Raw genomic sequence first — 23,396 nt, 5'->3', positions numbered from 1 at the left:
GACAGGCAGCCTCGGTTCATCTCCCCACCCAGGGGTGTTCTGAGGGACCAGCTCTCCAGAAAAAAGCCCTGGTTTGTAGATGTCAGGTGTACATATACCCCACTGGTGTCCAGGTACCAACACGGTGTCACTGGGTGTGCAGTTGGAATGGGATGTGCACAGTGGCTCCTTCGAGTCAGCATGAGCCAGGCTCGCACCCCCTCCCCACCCGCCCGAGCCCTCCTGTGTTTAGGGGAGGCGGGAAAGGCTGGTGTAAGCACAGGCCCGAGTGGGGCCGCCTCGTCTGGGGCGCAGCCCTGCCCTGGCGTGGGCAGTGCCCCCATCTTTGCCTCTTGAGTGAGGAAGACGATGGGTGGGCGTGGTGGGCTCCTAAGAGGCCGCAGTGGCTGGGAAGCCAGGTTCTTGGGGTGGGCTGAGCCGGCCGCAGGGTCCCGATAGAGCCCAGGCTGGGCAGTCCGGGGGAGGGGCTGGCTGGGGTAAAGCAGGGGCCAGTTCGGCTGCCGTGGTCCAGGAGGAGCAGCCGCGACTGCTCCTGCCCTTGCACGGCCACAAGTTCACAGGACCATTTTCCAGACACCGGGGCCACCTCTGAAGGCTGTCAGACTCACTCCCGCCCCTGGCCGTTGCTGTGTTCTCCACAGAACAGAACCTGAAACAGTTGCAGCAGGCACCCCGAGGGGCCTGGTAAGTGACAGCCATCCCCACGTGAACGAGGACGTCAGCACGGGGAGCGAGGACACCTTGCTCTGTTCGTCGACCTGTTCCACCTCCGGGGCAAAAGGAATTCTCTCTGAGATCAACAAGGTGATGTCATGTCAGGGAAAGTGTTTCCCAGGTGGCTGGCTGAAGGCTTGTGTCTGTGGCCTCATCTGCCCCACCCCCCTGGACACACCTCTGCTGGCTGAGGGTGACATAACCCTGTTCCCTGTCACTCTGTTCCCGCTTATCTCCCGCCTTTTCGGCGCCACCACCTTCTTGGAAATGAGTGAGGACAAAGGGGAGGGGGCTTATGACCCCTGCCTCCCCCAGCAGGCCCCATAAAAGCAACTGTAACGGCCCAGACACCAGAGCGGTCCTAGACCTAACAGCAGGACAGCCAGCCAGACAGCACAACGGCACGGAACATGCGGATCCAGGCTGCCTGTCTCCTGCTCCTCCTCCTGGCCAGCCTGGCCAGCGCCTCAGTTCTGCACCAGGTGAGCACCCTCGGAGCCTGGGCGGCAGGGACTGGAGAGCCAGGCCCTGGGAGGGGACCCCTGGGGCAGCCGGAGACCCCCCAGGACTGGGCAGAGCACGAGGCGGGCAAAGGAGGCTTGGCCAGCTGCTTCAAGTACAGAGATAGGGTCCGAGTGGCGGGGACTGGGGGCCCCAAACTATTCCCCCCGTTCTTTATTGAGTGCCTACTCTGTGTCAAGTCCTGTTCCCAACAGTGGGGATCAAGTAAGGAATAGGGTAGATAAGAGATGTTGCCCTCATGGTGCTCACCATCTGGTCAGGGAATGAGCCAAAGAACAAAACATAAGGCCGCTGGTGGTCAGTAAATGCTACTCACAAATATCAGAAAGGACTGTAGTCCGGTGAGCATGTGGGGGGCTGGGGGGCTCCAGGTGGGATGGAGAGCTAGCCGCCAAGCAGGAGTGCTTTGTGAGAAGATGTTATTTGACCTATGACTTGGAGGAGAAGGGAGGGGTGGCAAGCAGAGACCCGAGGTGGGCCGAGCGTGGTGTACTTGACCATCAGAGGCTGTAGGAAGTGGAGGCGCCGGTGCTTGGAGGGGAGCGAGGGGTGGACGTGCCAATCTACGGGCCATCATGCAACTGACTCCCCCCCAAGTGCAGGAGGAGCCGCACTATGACTGATACCCTGTGGGCAACGGATTGCGGGGGCAGGATGGAGATGGTTTCGGGTGAGGGGTGGCATCCCGGCCAGGGAGGGCGATGCCCCAAAGAAGAGCAGCAGCCGTGGGGCGAGCAGGAGGCCTGGGGGGTTGGTAGGAAGGAGACTGCGGGGAAAGGCCAGAAGACAAAGGCTCCCAGCTGAGCCCTGGACACAGCCCCTTGGGGAGGGATGGGTGGGTGGGGGCAAATCTGCAAGCTCTGCTGGGCCCCTGCCATCCTCAATACCCCTTCTGCTTTCATAGACAAAACAGCTTGCAGACCTCCAGATCCAGGACACAGCTGGAGCCACAGCTGGAGCCACAGCTGGCTTGACGGTGAGAACACCTGGGCCTCCCTTCAGAGCCCCACAGCCTTCCCTGGGCCCATGGCCACTCACTCTTCCTTCCTTCCCACAGCCTGGGCTGCAGAGGCTGAGGAGAGACACCCACTTCCCCATCTGCATCTTTTGCTGTGGCTGCTGTTATCCGAACAGGTGTGGGATCTGCTGCAAGACGTAGAGCCTCCCCGCGCCCTCCCTCCCTTATTTATTCCTGCCGCCCTCCAACACAAGGCGCATGGTCTTGGAATAAAATGGCTGGTTCTCGCTTTTCTTTTCCAAACCGAAGTGTCTGTTGCCCTTTCTCCCTGCCAAAGGCCTATGCCAGAGGCCTATTCTGGCCGCTGTCCTGGAAGGGCCAGTCCTCGGAGGGCTGTGCGGGGCTGCTGTGCGCCGGGGTTGGAAGGAAGCTCAGTGAAGGGCATTTGTTTGCTGCTCTTCCCCTTCTTTAAGCCCCATTTCATAAGACCTAGAATTACTGTTGCCACAGCAGGGAATGAAAACTAGACAGTTTCTTCCCCTTTAAGCCTTGAAATGGTGACACACTCAAATGCCTGTGAGGGCTCTGAGTCAGGTCTGGGGCTCCATCTGGGGCTCCACGGGCAGACACTTCTAAGATGCTACTAGTCTCTTTCCCTCTCGTTGTCACCTGAGCGTACAGTGGGATTTTCCAGCAGCTCTGTGACATGTGATGACACCATCACCCTGGTGGCTAATGGACTGTGGCTGAGCTTTAAAAATTTCCCAGTTACGCCCGGTTGGTATGGCTCAGTGGTTGAGCACTGACCCAAGCACCAAGAGGTCGCCGGTTCGATTCCTGAGGGGCACATGCCCAGGTTATAGGCCAGAGCCCCAATCAGGGGTACGTAGGAGGCGGCCAGTTGATGTTCTCTCTCATCGATGTTTCTCTCTCTCTCTCCCTCTCCCTTATTTCTCTAAAATCAAGAAAGAAAAAAAAAAATTCCCACTTCTGATTACTAGCATGTTAAGCAACTGTACATATAACCCACTTAAATGAAAAAGTTTTAGCCCTGGCAGGTTTGGCTCAGCAGTTAGAGTGTTGGCCCGTGGACCAGAGAGTCCCGGGTTCGGTTCCCGCTAAGGGCACGTACCTTGGTTGCAGTTTGTCCCCGCCCCTGGTTGGGGTCGTGTGGGTGGCAGCCACTCGATGTGTCTCTCTCACATGGATGTTTCTCTCTCTCTCTTCCTCCCTCTCTCCCTCCTGCTCTATCTGAAGATAAATGCAAAAATGTCCTCGGGTGAGGATAAAAAAAAGTTTTGGAGTCCTCAAGAATTCTGCAGAAAGGGTTCCTAAGATCAAACAGTTTGAGACCCACTGGCCTTCCAGACAGATACAGAAGGTGAGGGAGGTGTGGGTATGTTTCACAGGAGCATATTAGGTTGTCATCTCTCAATAAGGACACTCTGTGCACATGAGACACATGAGAGCAGAGTGTTCACGCCCACAAGGAATTAAGGTTCCTCCTATGCTCTCTAAAAACGACATCCCTCTCAATGGATCTGATTTCCCCACTTTTGATAGGAACAAAGATGCGCCTCACTGTCTCCTTAGCCCATAGGAAAACAGCAGCCGTGGTGTGATGGTCAGGGGCCCTGGCCACTCGGCCTCAATGCTGTGCATGGACAGGAAGTGGGTGGGCCTGGATCCCACCTCAAGGGGGCTCCCGGTGCCGGCTGCCCGGCTCAAAGGCAGGCCAAGCTCGGCTGGAGCCGCTTTTCCCAGAGAAGGTGGAAATCCTTACTTTGATGTGGAATTTCCTGAGTTTTAAAACTTTGGCAACTGATTCAAGGAATTTGATTCTTTTAAAAAAAAAAAAATCGACACTCTGCGAGCCAAACTAAACACCACCGGGAGCTGGATCAGCCTGGTAACCCACAACCTCTGCCTGCTGCCTTGAGGCCCTGAGAGGTCTCCCTCAGGATTTCCTGAACGGGGTGGGGCTGGCAGGGGAGGGCCAGCTGGGGAGCCAGGCCTCCTATTGGCCGGCGTCGGCTCCAGGCTCCGAAACCCCACCTCCTCGCGTCTAAAAGGACAGATGTGCCTCTCCAGGTCTCAGCTGATTGGGCGGTTGAGCTGCTCAGCAGGAAAGGAGCCTGAGATGGGATTGGAAACTGTCAAGTGCCTCATCAGCGTGAAGGATCAGTACTGCCTGCAAGGGAGAGGACCCCTGGGTAAATACCTGGGAGGTGGGACACCTGAAGTATCAGGACACTCAGTGGCACTGAGTACCCTTCACACATCTTGGCAAGTTCTCCCGGTGGTCCCAGAGATGAGCAGCCGAGGCACCCAACCTACAGTGTGCACCAGAATCTCCCGGAGGGCAGAAAAGTGCAGATTGTTACCTGGTCGGGGTGGCTCAGTGGCTGAGCGTCGACCCACGCACCAAGAGGTCGCAGGTTCAATTCCCGGTCCGGGCACTTGCCCAGGTTGTAGGCCCGATTCCCAGTGGGGGGCAAGAGGAGGCGGCCAATCGATGTTCTCTCTCATCGATGTTTCTCTCTCCCTTCCTCTCTCTCTAAAATCAATAAAGAGGAAAAAAAAAAAGTGCAGAGTGCGAGAGTTCCTGACTCAGCAGGTCTGGGGTGGGGCCCTGGAATTTGCATTTCTATTTTTTTTTTTTAATTTTTTTTTAATCCTCATCCGAGGACATTTTTCCATTTTTTGTACAGACAGAGTGGGAGGGAGAGAGAGGAAGAGAGAGAGAGGGAAACATCGATGTGAAAGGGACACATCGAGTGGCTGCCACCCGCACGACCAACCAGGGCCGGGGACAAACTGCAACCGAAGTACGTGCCCTTAGCGGGAACCGAACCCGGGTCTCTTCGGACCGCAGGTGGACGCTCTAACCGCTGAGCCAAACTGGCCAGGGCTGGAATTTGCATTTCTAACAAGCTTCCAGGTGATACTGATGCTGCTGGCCTGGGGGCCACACTTTGAGGACTCCTGGGACAAAGTTGCCAACTCTGGCGGAGGGCAGCAAGGGCCCCCTGGTTGTGCCAAGCACCAGCTCCCCCTCAAGACAGCTTAAGCAAGTGGCCCTGAGGGTTTGATTCTGCCCTAAGGTGGCTTTTACTTGATCTGCACAATATTTTATATAAAATTGTGCTAAAACCTAAACATCAAGGTATTTCACATAAAAATCTGAACTCCTGATGTAATGGGTTGAATTGTGTCCCCCTCCCTCAAATTTATAAGTTGAAGCTTTAAATCCCAGTACCTCAGAGCGTGACGTTATTTGGAGATAGGATCTTTAGAGAGATCCAGTTGAAATGAGGTCACCGGAGTGGGTTTTAATCCAGTAGGACTGGTGTCCTTATAAAAAGGGTTGATTTAGCCCTGGCTGGTTTGGTTCAGGGTTAGGCTGGAGCGTCGGCCTGCTGACCAAAGGGTCGCAGGTTTGATTCCGGTCAAGGGCATGTACCTCGGTTGCAGTTCGATCCCCAGCCCTAGTCAGGGTGGTGCAGGAGGCAACCAATTGATGTGTCTCTCTCACATCGATGGTTTCTCTCTCTCTCTCTCTCTCTCTCTCTCTCTCCCTCCCACTCTATCTGAAGATAAATGGAAAAATATTCTCGGATGAGGATTAAAAAAAAAAAAGGGTTGATTTGGACACAGAGCTCCTCCCACAGGCTAAGTGAGCATGAAGATAGCCATCTACAAGCCAGGGGAGAGGCTGGGGGAAGGAATAGACCACGTCCCCACCGCCCTCCCTCCAAGGAGCCAAACGCCAACATGTTGACATCAGACTTCTAGTCTCCAGCAGGTGATATAACAAACTGTGATGTTTTTGTCATTAATCCTCACCCCAGCATATTTTTTCCCATTGATTTTAGAGGGACTGAAAGGGAGGAATGGGGAGAGGAGGAAACGCTGATGTGAGAGAGACACATCCATTGATTGCCTCCTGCACGCACCAGGATCCAACCTGCAACGCAGGCACGTGCCCTTGACCTGGGATTGAACCCATGATCCTTCGGTGCCTGGGCTGATGCTCTGACCGCTGGGCCACACCGGCCAGGGCTCTCAGACACTGTTTTCAAGCCACTCATTTCGTGGTGCTGTGTGACAGTGGCCCTAGCAAGCTAACAGCCCCGCCCTGTGTGGAAGGATCCGTGACGTGGCGGGGCCGGTGGCTGGATGGAGTGGCACCTCTGCTTCAGGGACAAGCTCTCCAGTCCCTGTCCTCTGTGGTTCGGACGCCCAGCCTTCGGATTTCGGGGACAGCCTCCAGTTCTGTCCACGGGCTCACTCGCCTGTGCGCCCTTCTCCCAGGCACAGCCTCGAGTCCACACCCAGGAAGGAGATGTACCCCCAAACAGCACAGGCACGTGAACCCAAGGGGGTGGGTGCTGACACGAAGGCTGCCACATATGAGTACCCCAGGGTCGCGGTGTCCTCCCCCAAAGCCCAGGCACCAGGCCCCTGTCTTCTCCAGGACCCAGGCGGTCAAGCCCCACCCCACTCTCAATGGGCCTTTGTCCCTGACTGGGAAAGGCACGGGCAGAGTCTGACATCATGAAGCCTGAGGTGGGGATGGGACTTTCCGTCCCCCCTCCATCCAGCCTCCTCTGACTCCTCCATTCCCTGTCTGAGGGATTTCCCACCCCTCACCTCCTGCTCACCCAGGTTCCCCCTCCCTCCCTCCCTCCCTCCCCACGGATGCCCCAGTGCAACTGAGCAGCTCGGGTCAAACCACTACTACACTTAACCGAACCCCCGCCGGCTCCCCGCCACCACTTCACAAAGATCATGACCAACGGGGAGGGGCTGGGGTGGCAGGAGGGTCACTGTGCAATCTGCCCACAGAGGGTCCCCACCCAGCTCAGCATCAGCGCAGCCCTCCTGAGCACCCTTGGGGCACAGGCTTTGTTCTAGGGGACACAGGGTGATAAGACAGACAGACAGACAGACAGACAGACAGACAGCCAGACAGCCAGCACCGCCCTCGGGGAGCTCCTGGCTGGTGGGGAAGGAGCTCAGCACCGTGCAGGTGAGGAAGGGCAGAGCCGCATTTGGACGGGGCTGTGCTCGGTGACGGGCAGGCAGGCTCCCAGGGGACGTGGTATCCACTCGGGGAGCCTGGCGGGGTGGGGGGTGAGGCAGAGGAGCTTTCCAGGAGGAGGAACAAGGGCAAAGGCCTCCAGTCAGAAGGTGCCACAGGGCTTTGGGCGGACACATTCACGCACCCACGCAGCGGTGATGAAGCTTCGCTGGGCCAGGAGCTGCTCCGGAGCAGGATAGACTGGGGATAAGCAGGCAAAGCTCTGGTCCTGCTGGAGGAGGTCATGGGCTCATGAGAGGAGACTGTCAACACCTAAGGTCATTTCTGGTGACAAGAGGAGCCTAGGAGAAAATAGACCAGGATACAGGCACCAAATGTGACCCCCGGAAGTAACTGTAGGGAGGATGGAGGGGACACTGAAACTGAGAATGACAAGGTCCTGTCTCCTCTCCCGCCCACACTGACCTCTGTTTCCTCTTATGACCCGGGTGATACCTATCATTGCCACCAAGACTCCCTGGACGCTGAGGACGCCTTCTGTTTCTCAGGCTCAGATGTCCAGAGATATTAGATGTCCAGAGATATTAGAACGCCTCCCGGGGACTCAGAACCAGAGTGCACCCCGACGGAGGAGGGGGAACAAGTGAGGCAGCCCCCCAGCCCCTCCAGGAAGGAGCTAGTAGAACCCAGGCATCAGGCTGTCCAGTCGAGCCGTGGTGACAAGGGCCCCTTTGTGCCCCCCTCCCCCAGGGGACAGGGAGGAGCTGGGCCCTGGAGGCAGGCGGCCCCTGGCACCCGGGGGGAGGGGAGGGACTGGCAAGTGGGGGCCTGGACCCTGGGTGGCCAGGGGCCTGTGAGCTGGGGCGAGGAGCAGAGGGTGCAGACACAGGAGCACCCTGGTGAGTACGCAGCAGCCAAGAGGGGCCGGGGACAGGGTGGGAGCAGAGGGCCGGGGCTGAGAGGGTGGAGCAGGGTCACCCGAGGTACCAGCAAGGTGAGGATGGCCACTGTGAACTGCCGCTAATTTAGGCTGCGGGGGGGGGGAGCGTTCTTAGGATTTGGGAAGGAGCTGGGACCATGGTTGGACAGTGACAGGGCTCTGGGAAGAAACCGCAGAGAGAGAGACAAGAGGGCCCTTCTCAGACCCCCTTCTGGTGGAGGTTCTGCAGGGACAGCTGCCCTGGGTCTTCCAGATTTGGGACAGATGTGGTGGAAACGGCCTGGGGCTGAGTGAGGAGCTGACTGATGCCCAGGTGATGAGACACCTGCATCCTGCCGTTGGGGGGCGGGGGACAGTGGGCTTTGAGTGAGCCAGTTCCAGCACCTGGGAGCACAAGGGGTGTGTGTGTGTGTGTGTGTGTGTGTGTGTGTGTGCGCACCTCCCCTGGGTCTTAATTTATGTCAGTGTTTGTCAACCTTCTTTTCATTACACCCACTAAGGAAAAGGTTTAGACCCGTGTTTCCTAACTCCTACTCCCCCTATGAGTTGCCCTACTGCACATGTGCTGTGCGTGTGCTTATGTACCGTGGCCCTGGAGAGAGTCCCTGTCACTGTCACAGCTGAGACTTTTCTGGCCCCCACCCAAGAACTCGTTTTCACCCCCACTGAGAATGCTTGGTCTACACTAGTTTTTCCCCTGTCTGCTCAGGCCCCGTGTCTGCCTCCTGTACCCTCCCGAAACAGGTGCGAGGGTAGCGTCTGCCCGGTGTCCATCCATCAGCCCGTGTCTGGGCAGGTCTGTCCTTAGCTGTGGGTGTGGGTGTGCAGGTCCGTGAGCCACGAGCATGGTCTGCCGGCAGACCCACGCGCAGGCCGTGCCCACGCAGTGCAGGTGTGAGGAGGGCGGGGGAGGCAGAGCAAGGTGCCTCAGGGCGGAGTGTGCCGGCACCTTCTGCGGGCACAGGGTCTCAGCGGCGGTTCGTGTTGCAGGATCCTGCCCGGGTGTCTGCCTGAGTCTATTGGACGAGCCTGCTCCTCTGGCTGCGTCTAGATCGATCGAATTTCACAGTAGCATTTGCATGTGTCTGGCTGTGTACGCGGCTGTGTCCGTGGGAAGAGGGTGGTGAAGGCTGGGAAAGACAGCCACTTGGAAACCCTGGCTCCAACCCTGAGGGGACCCACCGAGCAGCCGGGTGCCAGGGTCTCCCTACCTCCCAACCCCAGGTCCTTCCTGGCCCCACGTAGAGCCCAGGAGTGCTAGACTCATCTCTCACCCCACCTACCCCAGGAGTCCCTCCAGCCGCAGCACCCCCCTGAGGGAACAGGGCCCTTTTGTGCTGGGCACTGGCCTCTGCTGAGGGTGGGGCAGCAGGGCCGGCTGTGGGGTGGGAGCGGGCGGCAGGAATTCACACGGCATGTCGGGAATGCTGATGCTGTGAAACCCGGTCATTGATGGCACTGGGTCCCTGCCTACCACCCCCAGGCCTCACCCCACTCACCACATCCCGCTCCCCCCACAATGCTCTGTCACTCCCCTCTCCTTCCCCATAGTTTTCCATGACAGTTTGAGGGGGCTGGGGGTGACCCTACATATAGAGTAGCTCCCAGGCTGTGTGGGAGGGTCCTGAGCATCCACGGGCAGCCTTAGAACAGGCAGCCACTCATAACAGACACTGAAAGAGAGGGACAGGGGTGCACAGGCCCCTGCCCCGTGCACCTGTCTGGCTCTTATTCCAGGCTGGCTGGCTGGCTGACACCTTCCAGTGGGACCCGAAGACATTCCAACTCAGGGAGACTGAGGTGAGGGGCAGGGCTCCCTCCTCCTGGCTCCCTCTTCTGCCAGCCTCCGGCTCTGCCATTCCTTCCTGGGCATCCCCAGGGGCACAGTGGTGAAAATGATCACTGGCAGCATCTCACTACCACGTAGAGACAGGACAGCTGGGTGGTTAAGTCTGCAAACCTGGAGCCAGGGAGACAGAGCTTGTCCTAGTTGTCACTTACCAGCGGTGTGGCCGAGGACAAGCTACTGAACCTCTCTGGACCTCAGCTATACAATGAGGATAGTAACCGCACCTACCTCAAAGAGAACAAGTGAATGAATATAGCAGAGTAGAGCCCTGACGTGTGGTGCCTGCCCAGTGCCATACAAATGTTTGCAATGACAAACGTTAACAGCTGCAGCGCCTCCTGTCTGACCAAGCCCCCTCCTGAAGCCGAATGGAACCGCGGTTCACTCCCCCTAACATTTACCCTCCGCTCCCTTCTCCAGCCGCCACTCCTCGCTGTACAGAATGATCTTCCTCACAGCGCTGCCCATGTTTTGGATTATGATTGCAGGTAACGGCCGGGGAGTGTGGAGGGGCCGGGGGCCCTGGGCCTTGGCCCCAAGCGGGCTGGGGCTGTTTCCGTGGGTCCCCGGCTCCCTCAGGCTGGAAGGTGATGAGAGTGGGGGGAGGTGATGCGGCCAGGACATGGCCGTGGCCTCAGAGTCCTCCTCACCCGTAGCCTCTCGAGGGGGTCACTGGGGTGCCTGGATGCCCTCCTCCATCTCGGCCTTCGAGGGCACGTGTGTCGCCATCCCCTGCCGCTTTGACTTCCCCGACGAGCTGCGACCTGCCGTTGTGCACGGTGTCTGGTACTTCAATAGCCCCTATCCGAAAAACTACCCCCCAGTGGTCTTCAAGTCACGCACCCAAGTGGTCCACGAGAGCTTCCAGGGCCGCAGCCGCCTCCTGGGGGACCTGGGCCTGCGCAACTGCACCCTCCTGCTCAGCAGCCTCAGCCCCGAGCTCCGCGGCAAGTACTACTTCCGCGGGGACTTAGGGGGCTACAACCAGTACACCTTCTCGGAGCACAGCGTCCTGGACATCATCAGTGAGTCCCCGCGAGCTGCTCCAGCGTGGGCACGGGCATCCCTGGGGCGGACTCGGGTGCAGCAGGAAGTCCCCCCAGCCCAGATCCAGGGACTTGTATGTTGGGCTGGGAGGTGCCAAGCCCAGGGCCTGCACGGACCAGGCAGATGACAGAAATGAGCAAAGTTGGGGGAGGGTGGGGGTGAATGGGGGTTCGGGGGCAAGCAGTCTTGCTGTCCTCAGAGGGAAAGGAGTATTCCTACTCTTCTAGAAACACCTGGGGAAAGGCGGTGGGCCCCGGGGATTAGGGCTAAGGCCCCTTGATCCCTGCATTCGCTGGGCAAGTGTGCGCAAGTTACCCAACTTCTCTGAGCCTTGGTTTCCTCTTCTGTAACAGGGATACGAGCAGCACTTAAAGCTCAGTGGTGAGTGGTTGTCAGATGCTCAGAGAGGTGCCTGGCACATGGCGCCCAGCCTGTAACTGGTGCTGGCGAGAGCGCAGAGCCGTTTCTGACAGGCGGTCTGAGGCTGAAAGACACCAGAACTGTGTTTTCCTGTCGTCTCCAAATTCCTAAACGTTGGCTGCTGATGCACCGATCTATTTTAATGCCTAAATTTAGGCCAAATAAAATGCAGCTCTGGGCCGGGTCTGACCGTCATAGTAGGGCCCACTGCAGGATTTCGGGCGCTACTGCTGCCTAGTTTCCGAGAAGCCCTACAGCCTGGGGCTCTCCTTTAAGGCTCCCCATCAGCATGCAGCCTGGAAGAGGAGGCAGATCACAGCCCCCATGCAGAAAGAGACGCCCCCACCACACACACACACAGAAGTAAACAAAGCCACACGTGGGGGAGGGGACAGGTTTCTGAAGGGATATGCTGCAGATGACGCGTCAGAGAGGGGCAGGGTTTAAAGCTCAGTTTCACCAGCCAGGGCCTCCGTGTCTTCAACTGCAGGATGAGCAAAGCAGTGTGACCCACCAGCTAGCATGGCTGGGAGGACTGCCAAGCTCAGCCCTGTAAACCACTCAGACCAATACGCTGTCCCTGTCATTAGTCGTCCATCCAGGGTTGGATGTAACCAGGCAGGGAGGAGGAGGTTTAAGGGAATTCTGTATCCAAGGGGAGGGGACCAGGGACCGGGATTAGAGGTGGTCAAGGTGGGGAGGCCTGCTTCCTCATGCTCCTTCTCCCCACCCATGTAGACACCCCCAACATCGTGGTCCCCCTGGAGGTGGTGGCAGGCACGGAAGTGGAGGTCAGCTGCATGGTCCCTGACAACTGCCCAGAGCTGCGCCCAGAGCTGAGCTGGCTGGGCCACGATGGGCTGGGGGAGCCCACGGTGCTGGGTCGGCTGCGTGAGGACGAGGGCACGTGGGTGCAGGTGCTGCTGCTGCACTTCATGCCCACCAGGGAGGCCAACGGCCACCGCCTGGGCTGCCAGGCCGCCTTCCCCAACACCTCCCTGCAGTTTGAGGGCTACGCCAGTCTGGACATCAAGTGTGAGCCTGGGTGTGGCCCGGGGGGCGGGGGTGGGGCACTGGGCACCTGCCCTCTGACCCGCCGTGTCTCCGGCCTCAGACCCTCCTGTGATAGTGGAGATGAACTCTTCGGTGGAGGCCATCGAGGGCTCCCACGTCAGCCTGCTCTGTGGGGCTGACAGCAACCCGCTGCCGCTGCTGACCTGGATGCGGGACGGCACGGTGCTGCGGGAGGCGGTGGCCGAGAGCCTGCTCCTGGAGCTGGACGAGGTGACCCCCGGGGAGGACGGCATCTACGCCTGCCTGGCAGAGAATTCCTACGGCCAGGACAACCGCACCGTGGGGCTCAGCGTCATGTGTGAGCGAAGGCCCTGAGCGCACACCCGCCCGGCCCTGGCCCTGCGGAGGAGGGGTGCAGGGATAGGAGCTTCGCCAGGGCCGGGCTGGGCTGGCCCGGGACAGAGCTGCGGCGGAGGGAAGGTGGAGAGGAGGGTTGTGGGTCAGGCGTGCCTTCCTTCTTTGCCCAGATATCTAGTGAACACCTGCTCCGCACCACTCTCGTCCCTAGGACAAGAGCAGAAGTCAGATGTGGTCCCTGTCACCCAGGGAAGCCGCTTATATTCCGTCCCCTGGGGCCGCCCTGGCTGATCTGGGAGTAGATCAGGGCCTGGCCCTAGAAATCTGCATTTTAAAATGAGTCCCATTGCAGCTCTAATGGGAGGGTTTGGGGGGACCCGGGCCTCACCCAGCCCGTGTGCACCTGTACATTATGGGGTCCCAGAGGAGGGGGCTAGCCAGACAACATTCTTAGCTAGGAACCCAAGAGAGGTCATTCATTCATTTATTCATTCACAAATACTTATTGAGGCAAAATGCCAGGGCTGGGGATAATAATAATGACAACCACAGCCAACATTTACTCAGCAGTTTCCGACTTACTCACATGCCCCCCCTCATCCCAGAGGCTGGCTCCTCCCACCTCCTTCTCTCGCACTGAAGCCTTCCCTCACCATCCTGGTTAAAACAGTAACCACCCCGATTTCCCATCCCTGCCTTTGTTTTTCTCTGACGCGCTTACCCCCAAGTTGCCTATGATGTATTTTATTTGCTTACGTAGCATCTACCCACATGGGCAGGGATCTTCGTCTGCCTCACTCAGGCAAGGACAGCGCCTGTCACCTAAGTTCTCAATCGCCCCAGCGAAGTTGGGACTGTTATGAAGCCCATTTTCCAGATTAAAAAAATGAGGCCCAGAGAGGTTAGGAGATGGGTCCCCACACAGCTGGAAGGAGCAAGGCCTGGATTCAAACACAAGCATTCTGGCCGCAGAGCCCCTGGCCATGGAAACAGGACAGCCCGGCCTGGGGGTGCCCGAGCCACCCTGAGCTGGTGTGCTTGGCTGGGGATGTCTGGGGTCACATTTAGAGGTGGAAGTTAGCTGGCAGAAGAGGCACCTCCTGGCTTCTGACCGTCGGCCCCCTGTCCTGCCCCCCAGATGCACCCTGGAAGCCGACGGTGAACGGGACAGTGGTAGCTGTGGAGGGGGAGACCGTCTCTATCCTGTGCTCCACACAGAGCAACCCGGATCCTATTCTCACCATCTTCAAGGAGAAGCAGATCCTGGCCACCGTCATCTATGAGAGCGAGCTGCAGCTGGAGCTGCCTGCTGTCACACCTGAGGACGATGGAGAGTACTGGTGTGTGGCCGAGAACCAGTATGGCCAGAGGGCCACCGCCTTCAACCTGTCCGTGGAGTGTGAGTACCCCACTCCCCTTCCCCGGCTGAGAGCTGGTGGACTCGTGTCTCCCTTCCACCTGAGGCAGATGGTTCAAGAGGGGACAGCTGGGGAACTGGATGTACCCACGCATCCCAACCAAGGCTCAGCTTTGCACCAACCAAGGCTCAGCTTTGCACCAGTAGATGAGGATGGGGTTGGCAGGGACGTGGGATCCACAGCAATTAGCACAAGTGCCCCCTGAGAACACTGTCTCCACATCCTGGAGGCTCTTAACCAGGGAGATTCTGGATCCTGTGGCCACTGCCCCTTTGCATAAACTAAAATAATAACCACGGCATCTAACGCTTGCGGAGCATTGCTATGTACCAGGCATCGTTGGAAGCTCTGTAGAGGGACCCACTCATTTCATCCTTATGACATGCCTATGAGGGAGGTTCTAGTACTGCCCCTGGTTTCTAGAGAAGGAAGCTGAGGCCCAGAGAGGTTATGCCAAGGTCACACAGCTAGAAAATGGCCAAATGTTAAGATTCAAATCCAGGTGGTCTGGTCCCACTCCCCTGTACTGCCCAAAGTCGGCCTCATCCTACATTACACCAGCACACAGCCAGTGGTCTAGCAGTTGCTACGTGCAAAGGGCTGTGTGGGAGGGGATAGGGCCAGGAGGATTCCAAGCTTATTAACAGAGATGTACCCAGAAATTATTCCCCTGCCAGCTAGTGCCTCTCCTGGCATCCTCTATGGACAGCCGCACCCCCACCCCCACGCCCACCCTGGCCACCATTCTGGGTTGTGGCTCCCAAGTCACAGTGTTGACTCCCCCTCCTCCAGCAACTTCCTCCGGAATGTCACCTTCATATTTCCATTCCTCCTGCCTCCCCCTCAGCTCCAACCTGACCTCCAGCACTTCACTACTCCCAGCCTCAGTGACTCCACTTAGAAGGGTCCCCAGCACGTATAAGGGTCCCCAGCACGTACGCTTGCCGGAAGACATTGCGCAGTCCATACTCAGTATTCCGTGTGTATTCTGTGTGGCCATCCGCTCCTTCACGAACCTTTCTTCTTTGGCCACATGCCCTCCTGTCTCCGGTTGCTCGCAGCATCCCACGTGATCACTGCGTATGGGTTGCGTGGTGCTGTCTTCTTCATGTGCGCCCTCCTGGGCCCGGCTTCCCCCTCCGCTGCACCCTTTTCCCTGTCACACCCCAGGCAGAACCCTCTGAGAATCTGACAGTAGCCACTGAGGATACAAGTAAAACCATCTTACGGACACTGTCAGTCACAGACCCACATAGGAAGAGTGGTTGCAGCAAATGGTCATGAAGGGCCTGCTCTGGGTCATGATGAACCCTCTGCAGATGATTTTGCTGAGCCCCCTGGTGGCCCTGGGAAGCAGGTGTTACCGTTCATCCTTCACTAAGTAGCAATGAAGGTCAGAATTCTCCTGTCTCCCCAGCTGTTAAACTTCTGGCTGCTTCACCTCCCCCGCAGGTCTTAGCACCCAAGGACTCATTTCCTCTGGCTTATTTCGAAAACAAACAGATCTGGAATAGAAAGCCTTTCCCTCCGCTGCTTGAGCAGCTATGCCGGCTCCCCAAGCCCGCCCACCTGCTAAGCGCCCCCTGCGTCTCCCTGGGCATCACAGTGCTTTCCCTCCGGGAGTGCAGCCTCAGCTCCATCCCTCACTGATGTCACCTGGCCCCTGGCTTTAGTGCTCACTGACGGTGTTCCTGGCTCGGGGCTCCCTGTCTGACCTGCCCACCCCAAGAGCCCAGCATGGTGTGGGCACTGCAGGAGGCTCTCACCTTACAGAGTGCTTGCAAAACGCAAGCGACAAGCCTGAGCTCTATGCGCGTATTGACCTATTTCGTTCTTACCGTAATGTGATTGGGGGAGGGGACCGTTCTTCACCCCAAACCAGTTTAAGAGAAGGAGACTGAGGTGCTACTGGTGTCAAGTGCTGAACCAACCTGGGCAATGTACTAACACTCTCTCGGTCTTGCTGCACGTTCTCAGACAAGTAACCTCACCTTTGCTGAGCCTAAATTATTTCCTCTGAAACAATTTAGTGGGATAACACTATCTCACTTCAAAGATGGGTGTGAAGACGCAGGAAATCATGGTGTGTGCGCACAGAGCCTGACACTTCCTACGAGTCCCATAAGTCTTCGATTTCCTCATCTTTCCCACTCACCTTTCCTTTGGACTCGGGGCTGGATGTCTGCCCTGCATTCGGAAGCCGAGGCTTTGCTCAGGTGCTCCCTCTGCTGGAAAGATTCTGTGTTTCTAATCGTGAGTCCTGAGTGGATGTTCATGTCAGCCTTTACAGCGCACTGTGTGTCTCTCTCAGGAGTTCCTGTCACCCCCTTGTGAGTTAAGGACCATTACCCCCGTTTTCAGAGATGAGCGGTCCATGTTGGAGGCTCAGGGACGCTGAGGGCCTGATCGGGGCCAGCAGCCAGTGGATGGCTACTTGGGGTTTGTCCAGTGTCAACTGGGGTGGCAGAGGTCTCTCAGGCTGCCTGCAAAGCTTCAAAAATGCTGAGGACGTTCCCGCAGGGCGTTCCCGCGGCAGCCGGGGCAGACATCGGTCCGGGACACCAGCGGTGCTGTCTTGAACAAAAAGGTCTTAGGAAAATGTAATCTCGGTCCGTTCAGGTTTGTCATAACTGATGTACTCTGTGGTGTGTTAATCTGTTAACACTACAGCAAGCATGGCGTATGCCTGCCTAACGGAATTGGGGTACATAGCTTTTAATGAGCTAGACTTAGATACGTGTACGCATTGAGGTTCCAATTAGAATCATCTCTCTTATGGATACATCTGGTCACGTGAAGAAGTCCTGGCCCATCACTGTCACCTGCATGTTTTTTGTTTTTAATTGGAAATTGAAAATGAGTGAGGTCGGGGAGCCGAGGGTCTTTTGCCTGTGTGGAAGTGGGTTTGGGTCAGAACTGAGACCCAGAACTCAGGCTAGAGTGACAGAGGGGAGGGCTGGGCTCTCCAGGAGGAAAAGAGAATAGTTAAAAAAATTTTTTTTTTCTTCATTGATTTTTAGAGAGAGAGGAAGGGAGAGGGAGAGAGAGACAGAAACATCGATGAGAGAGAACATCGATTGGCCGCCTCCTGCATGCCCCCCACTGGGGATCGGGCCCACAACCTGGGCATGTGTCCTGATGGGGAATTGAACTGGTGACCTCCTGGTGCATGGGTCGACACTCAACCAGTGAGCCACACCGTCTGGGCAAGAGAATATAGTTTTAAACAGCAACATTCAAAGTTCTATTATAATTTCATATTTTGTAAAATGAAAGAGAGTGATCCTACCTGTACCAAAATGTAAAAATACAAGTGGCCGCAAAGCACAGCCCAACAGAATGACCTTGGGTGGAGCATGGTGCTTGGTACCAGTGGCGGGTGCTGGGGGTCCCGTGAGGGAGGGAGGGTCAGAGTGCCAGGGGCTCTGGGGAGTCAACAGGGCCGAAAGGGGAGCGGGCAGAATTCAATAGCTCCCCCCACAAGTCTTCCCAGAGCCCTGCTACATGGAAGGCAGGCGTTAAGTGTGGGCGACAGAGTGGGGACAGAATGAGAGCCTGCCTTGACGGACCGAGACAAGTGTCACTATATAACATGGGTAGAACAAGTGCTGGGCAGAAAGTTTAGTGGACATGAGTGATGTCAGTGAAGCGAGGTCGGAGAAGGAGAGAGTGTCTGAGTAGAACCTTCAGGGACGAGGGAGTGAGTTGGGAAGGTACATTCGGGGAGTGTTCCCCGCTGAGGGAGAAACAGACACCTGGGTGGGAAGACGCTCCAGACCCTGGAGACACAGCAAGGAGGCCGGTGGGACTGGAAAGGAATGAGCCTTTCCGGGTAAGAAAAGGAGCTCAGAGTACAGCTAGGTCTCACAAGGTCTTGCAGACCAAGGCAAAGGAGTTGGATGTTATTTAAGTGACGCAGAGTGATTGGAGGGTAGGTTGGAGCAGGGAGTGCCATGATGTGATGTATGTTTTACACGATGAACCAAGTTAGCCCTGGCCGGTTTGGCTCAGTGGTTAGAGTGTCGGCCCACGGACCAATGAGACCGGGGTTCGATCCTGCTCAAGGCACGTACCTCGGTTGCTGTTCATCCTTGGCCCTGGTCGGGGTTGCGCAGGAGGCAACCAGTCGGTGTGTCTCTCTTGCATGGGTGTTTCTCTCTCTGTCTGTCTCTCTCCCTCCCTCCTAATCTGTCTAAAGAAAAATGGAAAAATATCCTTGGGTGAGGATAAAAAACAAACAAACAAACAAAAAAAACCAAACCAACAAACCAGGTTAGAGACGGTGCAAAGTGGGAAACGCAGGTACCTCTGTGACAGCCACCCCTGCTCCTGGCCCTCAGCCAAGGAGCACGGGCTTCTGGCCGTCTCCAGCCCACTCAGTCTTGGCTTTGCCCCTTCAGTTGCCCCCGTGATCCTTCTGGAGTCCCACTGCGCAGCCGCCCGAGACACGGTGCAGTGCCTGTGCGTGGTGAAATCCAACCCGGAGCCCTCCGTGGCCTTCGAGCTGCCCTCCCGCAACGTGACGGTGAACGAGACGGAGCGGGAGTTCGTGTACTCGGAGCGCAGTGGCCTCCTGCTCACCAGCATCCTCACGCTGCGGGGACAGGCCCAGGTCCCGCCGCGGGTCATCTGCACCACCCGCAACCTCTACGGAACCAAGAGCCTGGAGCTGCCCTTCCAGGGAGCCCGTGAGTGGTGTGGCCTGGGGCTGGGAGCCACAGGGACGGGGGGGGGGGGGGGGCTCCTCCTGGATCCAGGCTCCTCTCACCAAGGCTGACTGACCACCAGCCACCGAGCACGGGTCAGGCTACACTGGTTGATCAAGTGGTAAAGAGGCCCTTCTGGTCAGTAAGGGAGGCTGCCCTGAGTTTGCTTATACTGGACTGGACCGGACCCCGCCCCCACCAGGCCCTCAGGCCAGCCAGCTGTGCAGATATTCTCCACCATCTCCAAGGTCCCAGTCCATCCGCTGAGAATCCCGGTCCTTCGCCCCCACCAGCAGCCCTGAGGACACCTGGGTTTCCTCTGTCCTCAGACCGCCTGATGTGGGCCAAGATCGGGCCCGTGGGGGCCGTGGTCGCCTTTGCCATCCTGATTGCCATTGTCTGCTACATCACCCAGACACGCAGAAAGTGAGTGCCGGGGGCGGGGAGACTCCACGGTGGGGCGGGAGGCCCAGGCTAGGCAAGGGAGGGCGCCCTTGTGTGTCCGTGGAAAGGCGGACTCTGCTCTGAGAACGCTCAGCGGCACGGAAGAGGAAGGTCCTGCTGACGCGAGCCACCGGAGGGCGGCAGGTGCCAGTGCCCGCCAAGCAGTCTCCCCCCGTCTCCTGCTGCTCTGCTGTGACCCCTGCCCTGCTGACGCGCGATGGGAAAGCCAGCTTCCCCTGGCTTGCAGCTACGGTTGGTTCTACGGTTGGTTCCAGAAGCGACAATGACTACACACATCTGTGGCGACAAAAAAACGCTCCCCAGCCCCGAACGCACCCACCCGCCACACTGCGCTGCTACTTTTTCTTCCGTGCGGCTCTCCTGAAATGAACGCATCTCCCTGCTCCACCTCTTGGCAGCCAGAGGGACCCACAGGCCCAGAGCATGTGAAGAGAATCCAGAGAAGCCAGGCTGGGGCCCTGAAAAGTGGCAGAGACCAAGGGCTAGGCGGTGCGCTCTCAGCCACGGAGCAGGGGAGACGGCCAGTGGTGGCCGGGAAGAGCCCGTCTGCACCATCTTAGAGAGATGAGTGGGAACAGTTCTGGGGTCCCTTGGGCCACATTCCTAAGGTAGTCTAAGGTACAAAAAGGGAGGGGAGAGGGAGGCCTGGGAGTCTCACTGGGGCTGCCTTGTCCTGCCCTGCAGAAAGAACGTGACAGAGAGCCCCAGCTTCTCGGCAGGGGACAACCCCCCGGTCTTGTTCAGCAGTGACTTCCGCATCTCTGGGGCACCGGAGAAGTATGAGGTGAGCACCGGAACCCTGCTGCTCCAGGCTGGTTGGAGAACCTCAATGTCAGGAACACGGGGGGCTTGGGAGGAGCCTGGGAGGCCAAGGGGCCCAGGCCAAGGGCCATGCCCCGTAGGAAGGAAAAGGAGGAAGTGCGGAGGGCTGGCTGGGACCTGGGCTGGGAAGGGCACTGAGGCTGAGGCTGTGAAGGGGACTGTGGGGCTCAAGCCCAAGGGAAGCCCTCGTCTGGGTCCATGACCGCATTTCCTTCTCCAATAGTCCAGAGAGGTCTCTACCCTGGAATGAACGCCCCAGGAGGTAGGTTCAGTGGGGGGCTCAGTGTACCTGCCTCTGGGCCCTCGGTGGGCCTTGGGGCTGTCATTCATGTGTGTGTGTCCCTGTCAGGAGTCCAGGATGGTCCCCGGTTAAGTCTGCCCTGCCCAGCAGTCCTGGCCTGGTCTAGTCTGTCTCACCACTGCTCCCTTCTGTCTGTCTGTGGCCGCTGTTCTGTGTTTCTGTCCAAAGGCTTGGGTGGGGCGGGGGGAGATGGGGGGGTGGTTAGAAAGCATGAAGGAGAAGTCAAAGTGACACCTACAGGATCACCAAGATTGAGGGGGGACCACAGCAGACCCAAACACAGGGGAAGGACGTGTGGAGTCAGGCATGTACAAACAGTAGGAAAGGTGGGACCGACCAGCTGGCTCTCTCTGGAAGGTGCTAGAGATGGAACGGGGTGCCCCCCAGGTTCCTCTGTTTGTAGGCCACTTTCAGGCGAAGGGGGGTCAGCATGGGCAAAGGCCCCGGAGTGGGACCTGGGCAGTCGGGGGCCGGCTGGGCTGGGGGTGCCTTGAGAAGAGAGGCTTACGTGGGGCTTTGGGACTCCACTCTGGAGCCGTGAAGGTGTGAGCAACTCCAGCCTTTGCATCTGTAAGAGGCAGGACCCTTCTAATGGGTTGGTTCCCTTCACAGAGTGAGAGGCGCCTGGGATCTGAGAGGAGGCTCCTGGGCCTTCGCGGGGAGCACCCAGAGCTGGACCTGAGCTTTTCCCACTCGGACCTGGGAAAGCGACCCACCAAGGACAGCTACACCCTGACGGAGGAGCTGGCCGAGTACGCTGAAATCCGTGTCAAGTGAGGGAGCTGGGCAGCCTTACGGAGCCACCACCGCCCCTCAGGACCCTCACTGGCCCCCACTGGCTGCGGGCTCCCTCCCTCCCACAAGTAGTGGGGGCTGAGGCAGGAAAGGGACGGGGCAGGTGACAGTGTGGTCTGGGGCCTGGCCTCCCTGTCCTTCCCAGCTGCCCCCACCCTGCCAGCCCCTCGCCCTCACAGTGTGGCTCCCCTCTAACCTCCTTTACCCTCATCTGTCTGGAGGGGAGTGTCGTCTGTCCGTGTTATTTATTGCTACCCCCCCTCCCTGCCCCCGTCTCCTTCCCTACACCTGGCCCCAGGGTCTGTACTGAAGGGACATGAAATAAATGCCCCAATGCCAATGCCTGTCTAGATCCTGATGCTCTCTAACGTGTCCTTAGGGGAGACTCCCATCCCCCTCCTTTGCCTCTGCGGGGCCCTCTGTGTGGGCAAGGCCCGGGGATTCCAGCCCGGAGCCCAGGACAACCGCCATTAAGTTGTTCCCACTCTGAGCTGTGGCCTGGATCTGGCCCAGAAGTCAAATCTGTTGTTTAACTTCTGGTTAATTTCACATAACAACCCTCATTCCTGCCTCTGCCACAGTCAGTGCCCCAGCCAGCACCTGGCCACAGCTGCGACTCACAGACAGAGAAGGTGGCTGCCCCTCGAAGGGGGGTGGGCTCCCCGTGTGCCGCAGTCCCCACCATTCCCTGTTGTCTCATACCTAGCTGGCTTCACTCACTCACTGGCACGCCCTCCTGTGCCCTGCAGGTTAGAGGGACCCCGGTCTTTACATGAGCCTGTGTTCGTTTGACTGCTATCCTTCACATTCATGCCTCACTCTGCAACTTCCATCTTCAAACTGTATTCCCATTTGATTCAAGGAAATGGTGTGACTAGGCTCTGGACCCAGACTTCTTATTTTTCTATAATACATGTTAAGAATTTAAAGAGGGACAGACCCTGAGTGGCACCCTGGCAAGAGATTGACTAGCCCCACCCTCCCTCTGACTTCCCAGGGGCCCCGCCCTGTTGAGGTTGCACTTTGCAAAATTGTCAGCTGGCTGTGGATAGCCTGGGCCTGTGGTCCAGACTCTCTTGGAAGACCCTTGCGGAGGTTTGGGCAGACTCATGGACAGACTGAATTGTGTGGCTCCAGGGAGGGGCCATTTCCCCTCACAAGCCCAAGCAGCACTACTGTTCTGGTGTAGAACCCTCCCTTCACATGGCTAAACCTTGGTCTGTTTGGGCGCGATGAACTCTGCTGGCCTCACACTGATGACTCCCTGAGACTCTGCCTAACCACAAAGTCCGCAGACCCCTAGCAGGTTAGGGCTGGCCTTGGTGTACCCTGAGACATTTGATCAGTGGCCTCAGACCCAGCACTGGTGCTGAGTTTGAATCTGCATGAACCTGGTGAACACCACTTGTCCCTCCCTGGTTATGAGACTTATGTACTGCCAGAGGCTCTTTCAGTGAGTGAACTTAACAGGCAGCCTGCAGGTGGAGACGAATCTTTGATCTCAGGTGTCTTGGGTCCTTTGATAACTAGTTTGATGCTAATGGAAGCTGGTCTTGATATGCAGTTTGGCCCCTCCCAGGTGCACCCAGGCCAAGCAGAGGCAACCACAAACTGGATTTCTTTGTAGCTCCAAACAGGTAGCTCAGAGCTGATCACAGGAACACCTGGAATTGACCTGCACCAGAATCCCTTCCAAGGGCTCCAGAAACAACACACCTAGTGGCAGGCTTCAGACCACATCAGAGCATGACCCAATTAGCTCCACAAGCAGCACACTGGAAGGAAGATCTTGGCAGGCACCACCGTGCTGGGGGTGAATTCTGCTATGGGGAGTCAGGCCCTTCACAACAGCTCATACATTGTGGTCAGGGTCAATCCTCATAGTCAGCCAGGCTGAAGGTCAACCCAACCCACGGATGGGCCAACAGCAATCAAGACTCGACTACAAGAGGAGGGCTCACATAACCCACACAAGGTTCCTAGAGCACCTAGTGTAGGTGATCAGGGAGACTCCACCACCAAGC

The 23,396-nt window shown here is 57.7% G+C and overlaps 2 protein-coding genes across 2 annotated transcripts; both read left to right on the top strand.

The window, feature by feature from the left end:
- Positions 1-558: 558 nt before the first annotated feature.
- Positions 559-2,395, top strand: LOC118638660 (hepcidin antimicrobial peptide). Its single transcript, XM_036274746.1, has 4 exons — positions 559-804; positions 1,033-1,196; positions 2,141-2,212; positions 2,294-2,395. The coding sequence occupies exons 2-4, from the start codon at positions 1,125-1,127 to the stop codon at positions 2,393-2,395; spliced, it is 246 nt and encodes an 81-aa protein (XP_036130639.1). The 5' UTR covers positions 559-804; positions 1,033-1,124.
- Positions 2,396-10,463: 8,068 nt separating this feature from the next.
- On the top strand, positions 10,464-21,637 carry MAG (myelin associated glycoprotein). The gene is made up of 9 exons (XM_036274762.1): positions 10,464-10,515; positions 10,684-11,052; positions 12,233-12,529; positions 12,609-12,866; positions 14,004-14,264; positions 18,684-18,971; positions 19,319-19,415; positions 20,139-20,238; positions 21,190-21,637. The coding sequence occupies exons 1-9, from the start codon at positions 10,470-10,472 to the stop codon at positions 21,352-21,354; spliced, it is 1,881 nt and encodes a 626-aa protein (XP_036130655.1). The 5' UTR covers positions 10,464-10,469; the 3' UTR covers positions 21,355-21,637.
- Positions 21,638-23,396: the final 1,759 nt, after the last annotated feature.

The sequence above is a fragment of the Molossus molossus genome, unplaced genomic scaffold (assembly GCF_014108415.1).
Source record: "Molossus molossus isolate mMolMol1 unplaced genomic scaffold, mMolMol1.p scaffold_m16_p_21, whole genome shotgun sequence".
Lineage (NCBI taxonomy): Eukaryota > Metazoa > Chordata > Mammalia > Chiroptera > Molossidae > Molossus > Molossus molossus.
The sequence above is the reverse complement of the archived record's forward strand: the minus strand, read 5'-3'. Positions and strand labels throughout refer to the sequence as shown.

Coding starts and splice junctions, on each gene's coding strand:
- MAG (XM_036274762.1), top strand. CDS start 10,470: ATGATCTTCCTCACAGCGCTGCCCATGTTTTGGATTATGATTGCAG. Junction 19,416..20,138: donor ATCACCCAGACACGCAGAAA/GTGAGTGCCGGG, acceptor CCTGCCCTGCAG/AAAGAACGTGACAGAGAGCC. Junction 20,239..21,189: donor GGGCACCGGAGAAGTATGAG/GTGAGCACCGGA, acceptor TTCCCTTCACAG/AGTGAGAGGCGCCTGGGATC.
- LOC118638660 (XM_036274746.1), top strand. CDS start 1,125: ATGCGGATCCAGGCTGCCTGTCTCCTGCTCCTCCTCCTGGCCAGCCTG. Junction 1,197..2,140: donor GCGCCTCAGTTCTGCACCAG/GTGAGCACCCTC, acceptor CTGCTTTCATAG/ACAAAACAGCTTGCAGACCT. Junction 2,213..2,293: donor GAGCCACAGCTGGCTTGACG/GTGAGAACACCT, acceptor TCCTTCCCACAG/CCTGGGCTGCAGAGGCTGAG.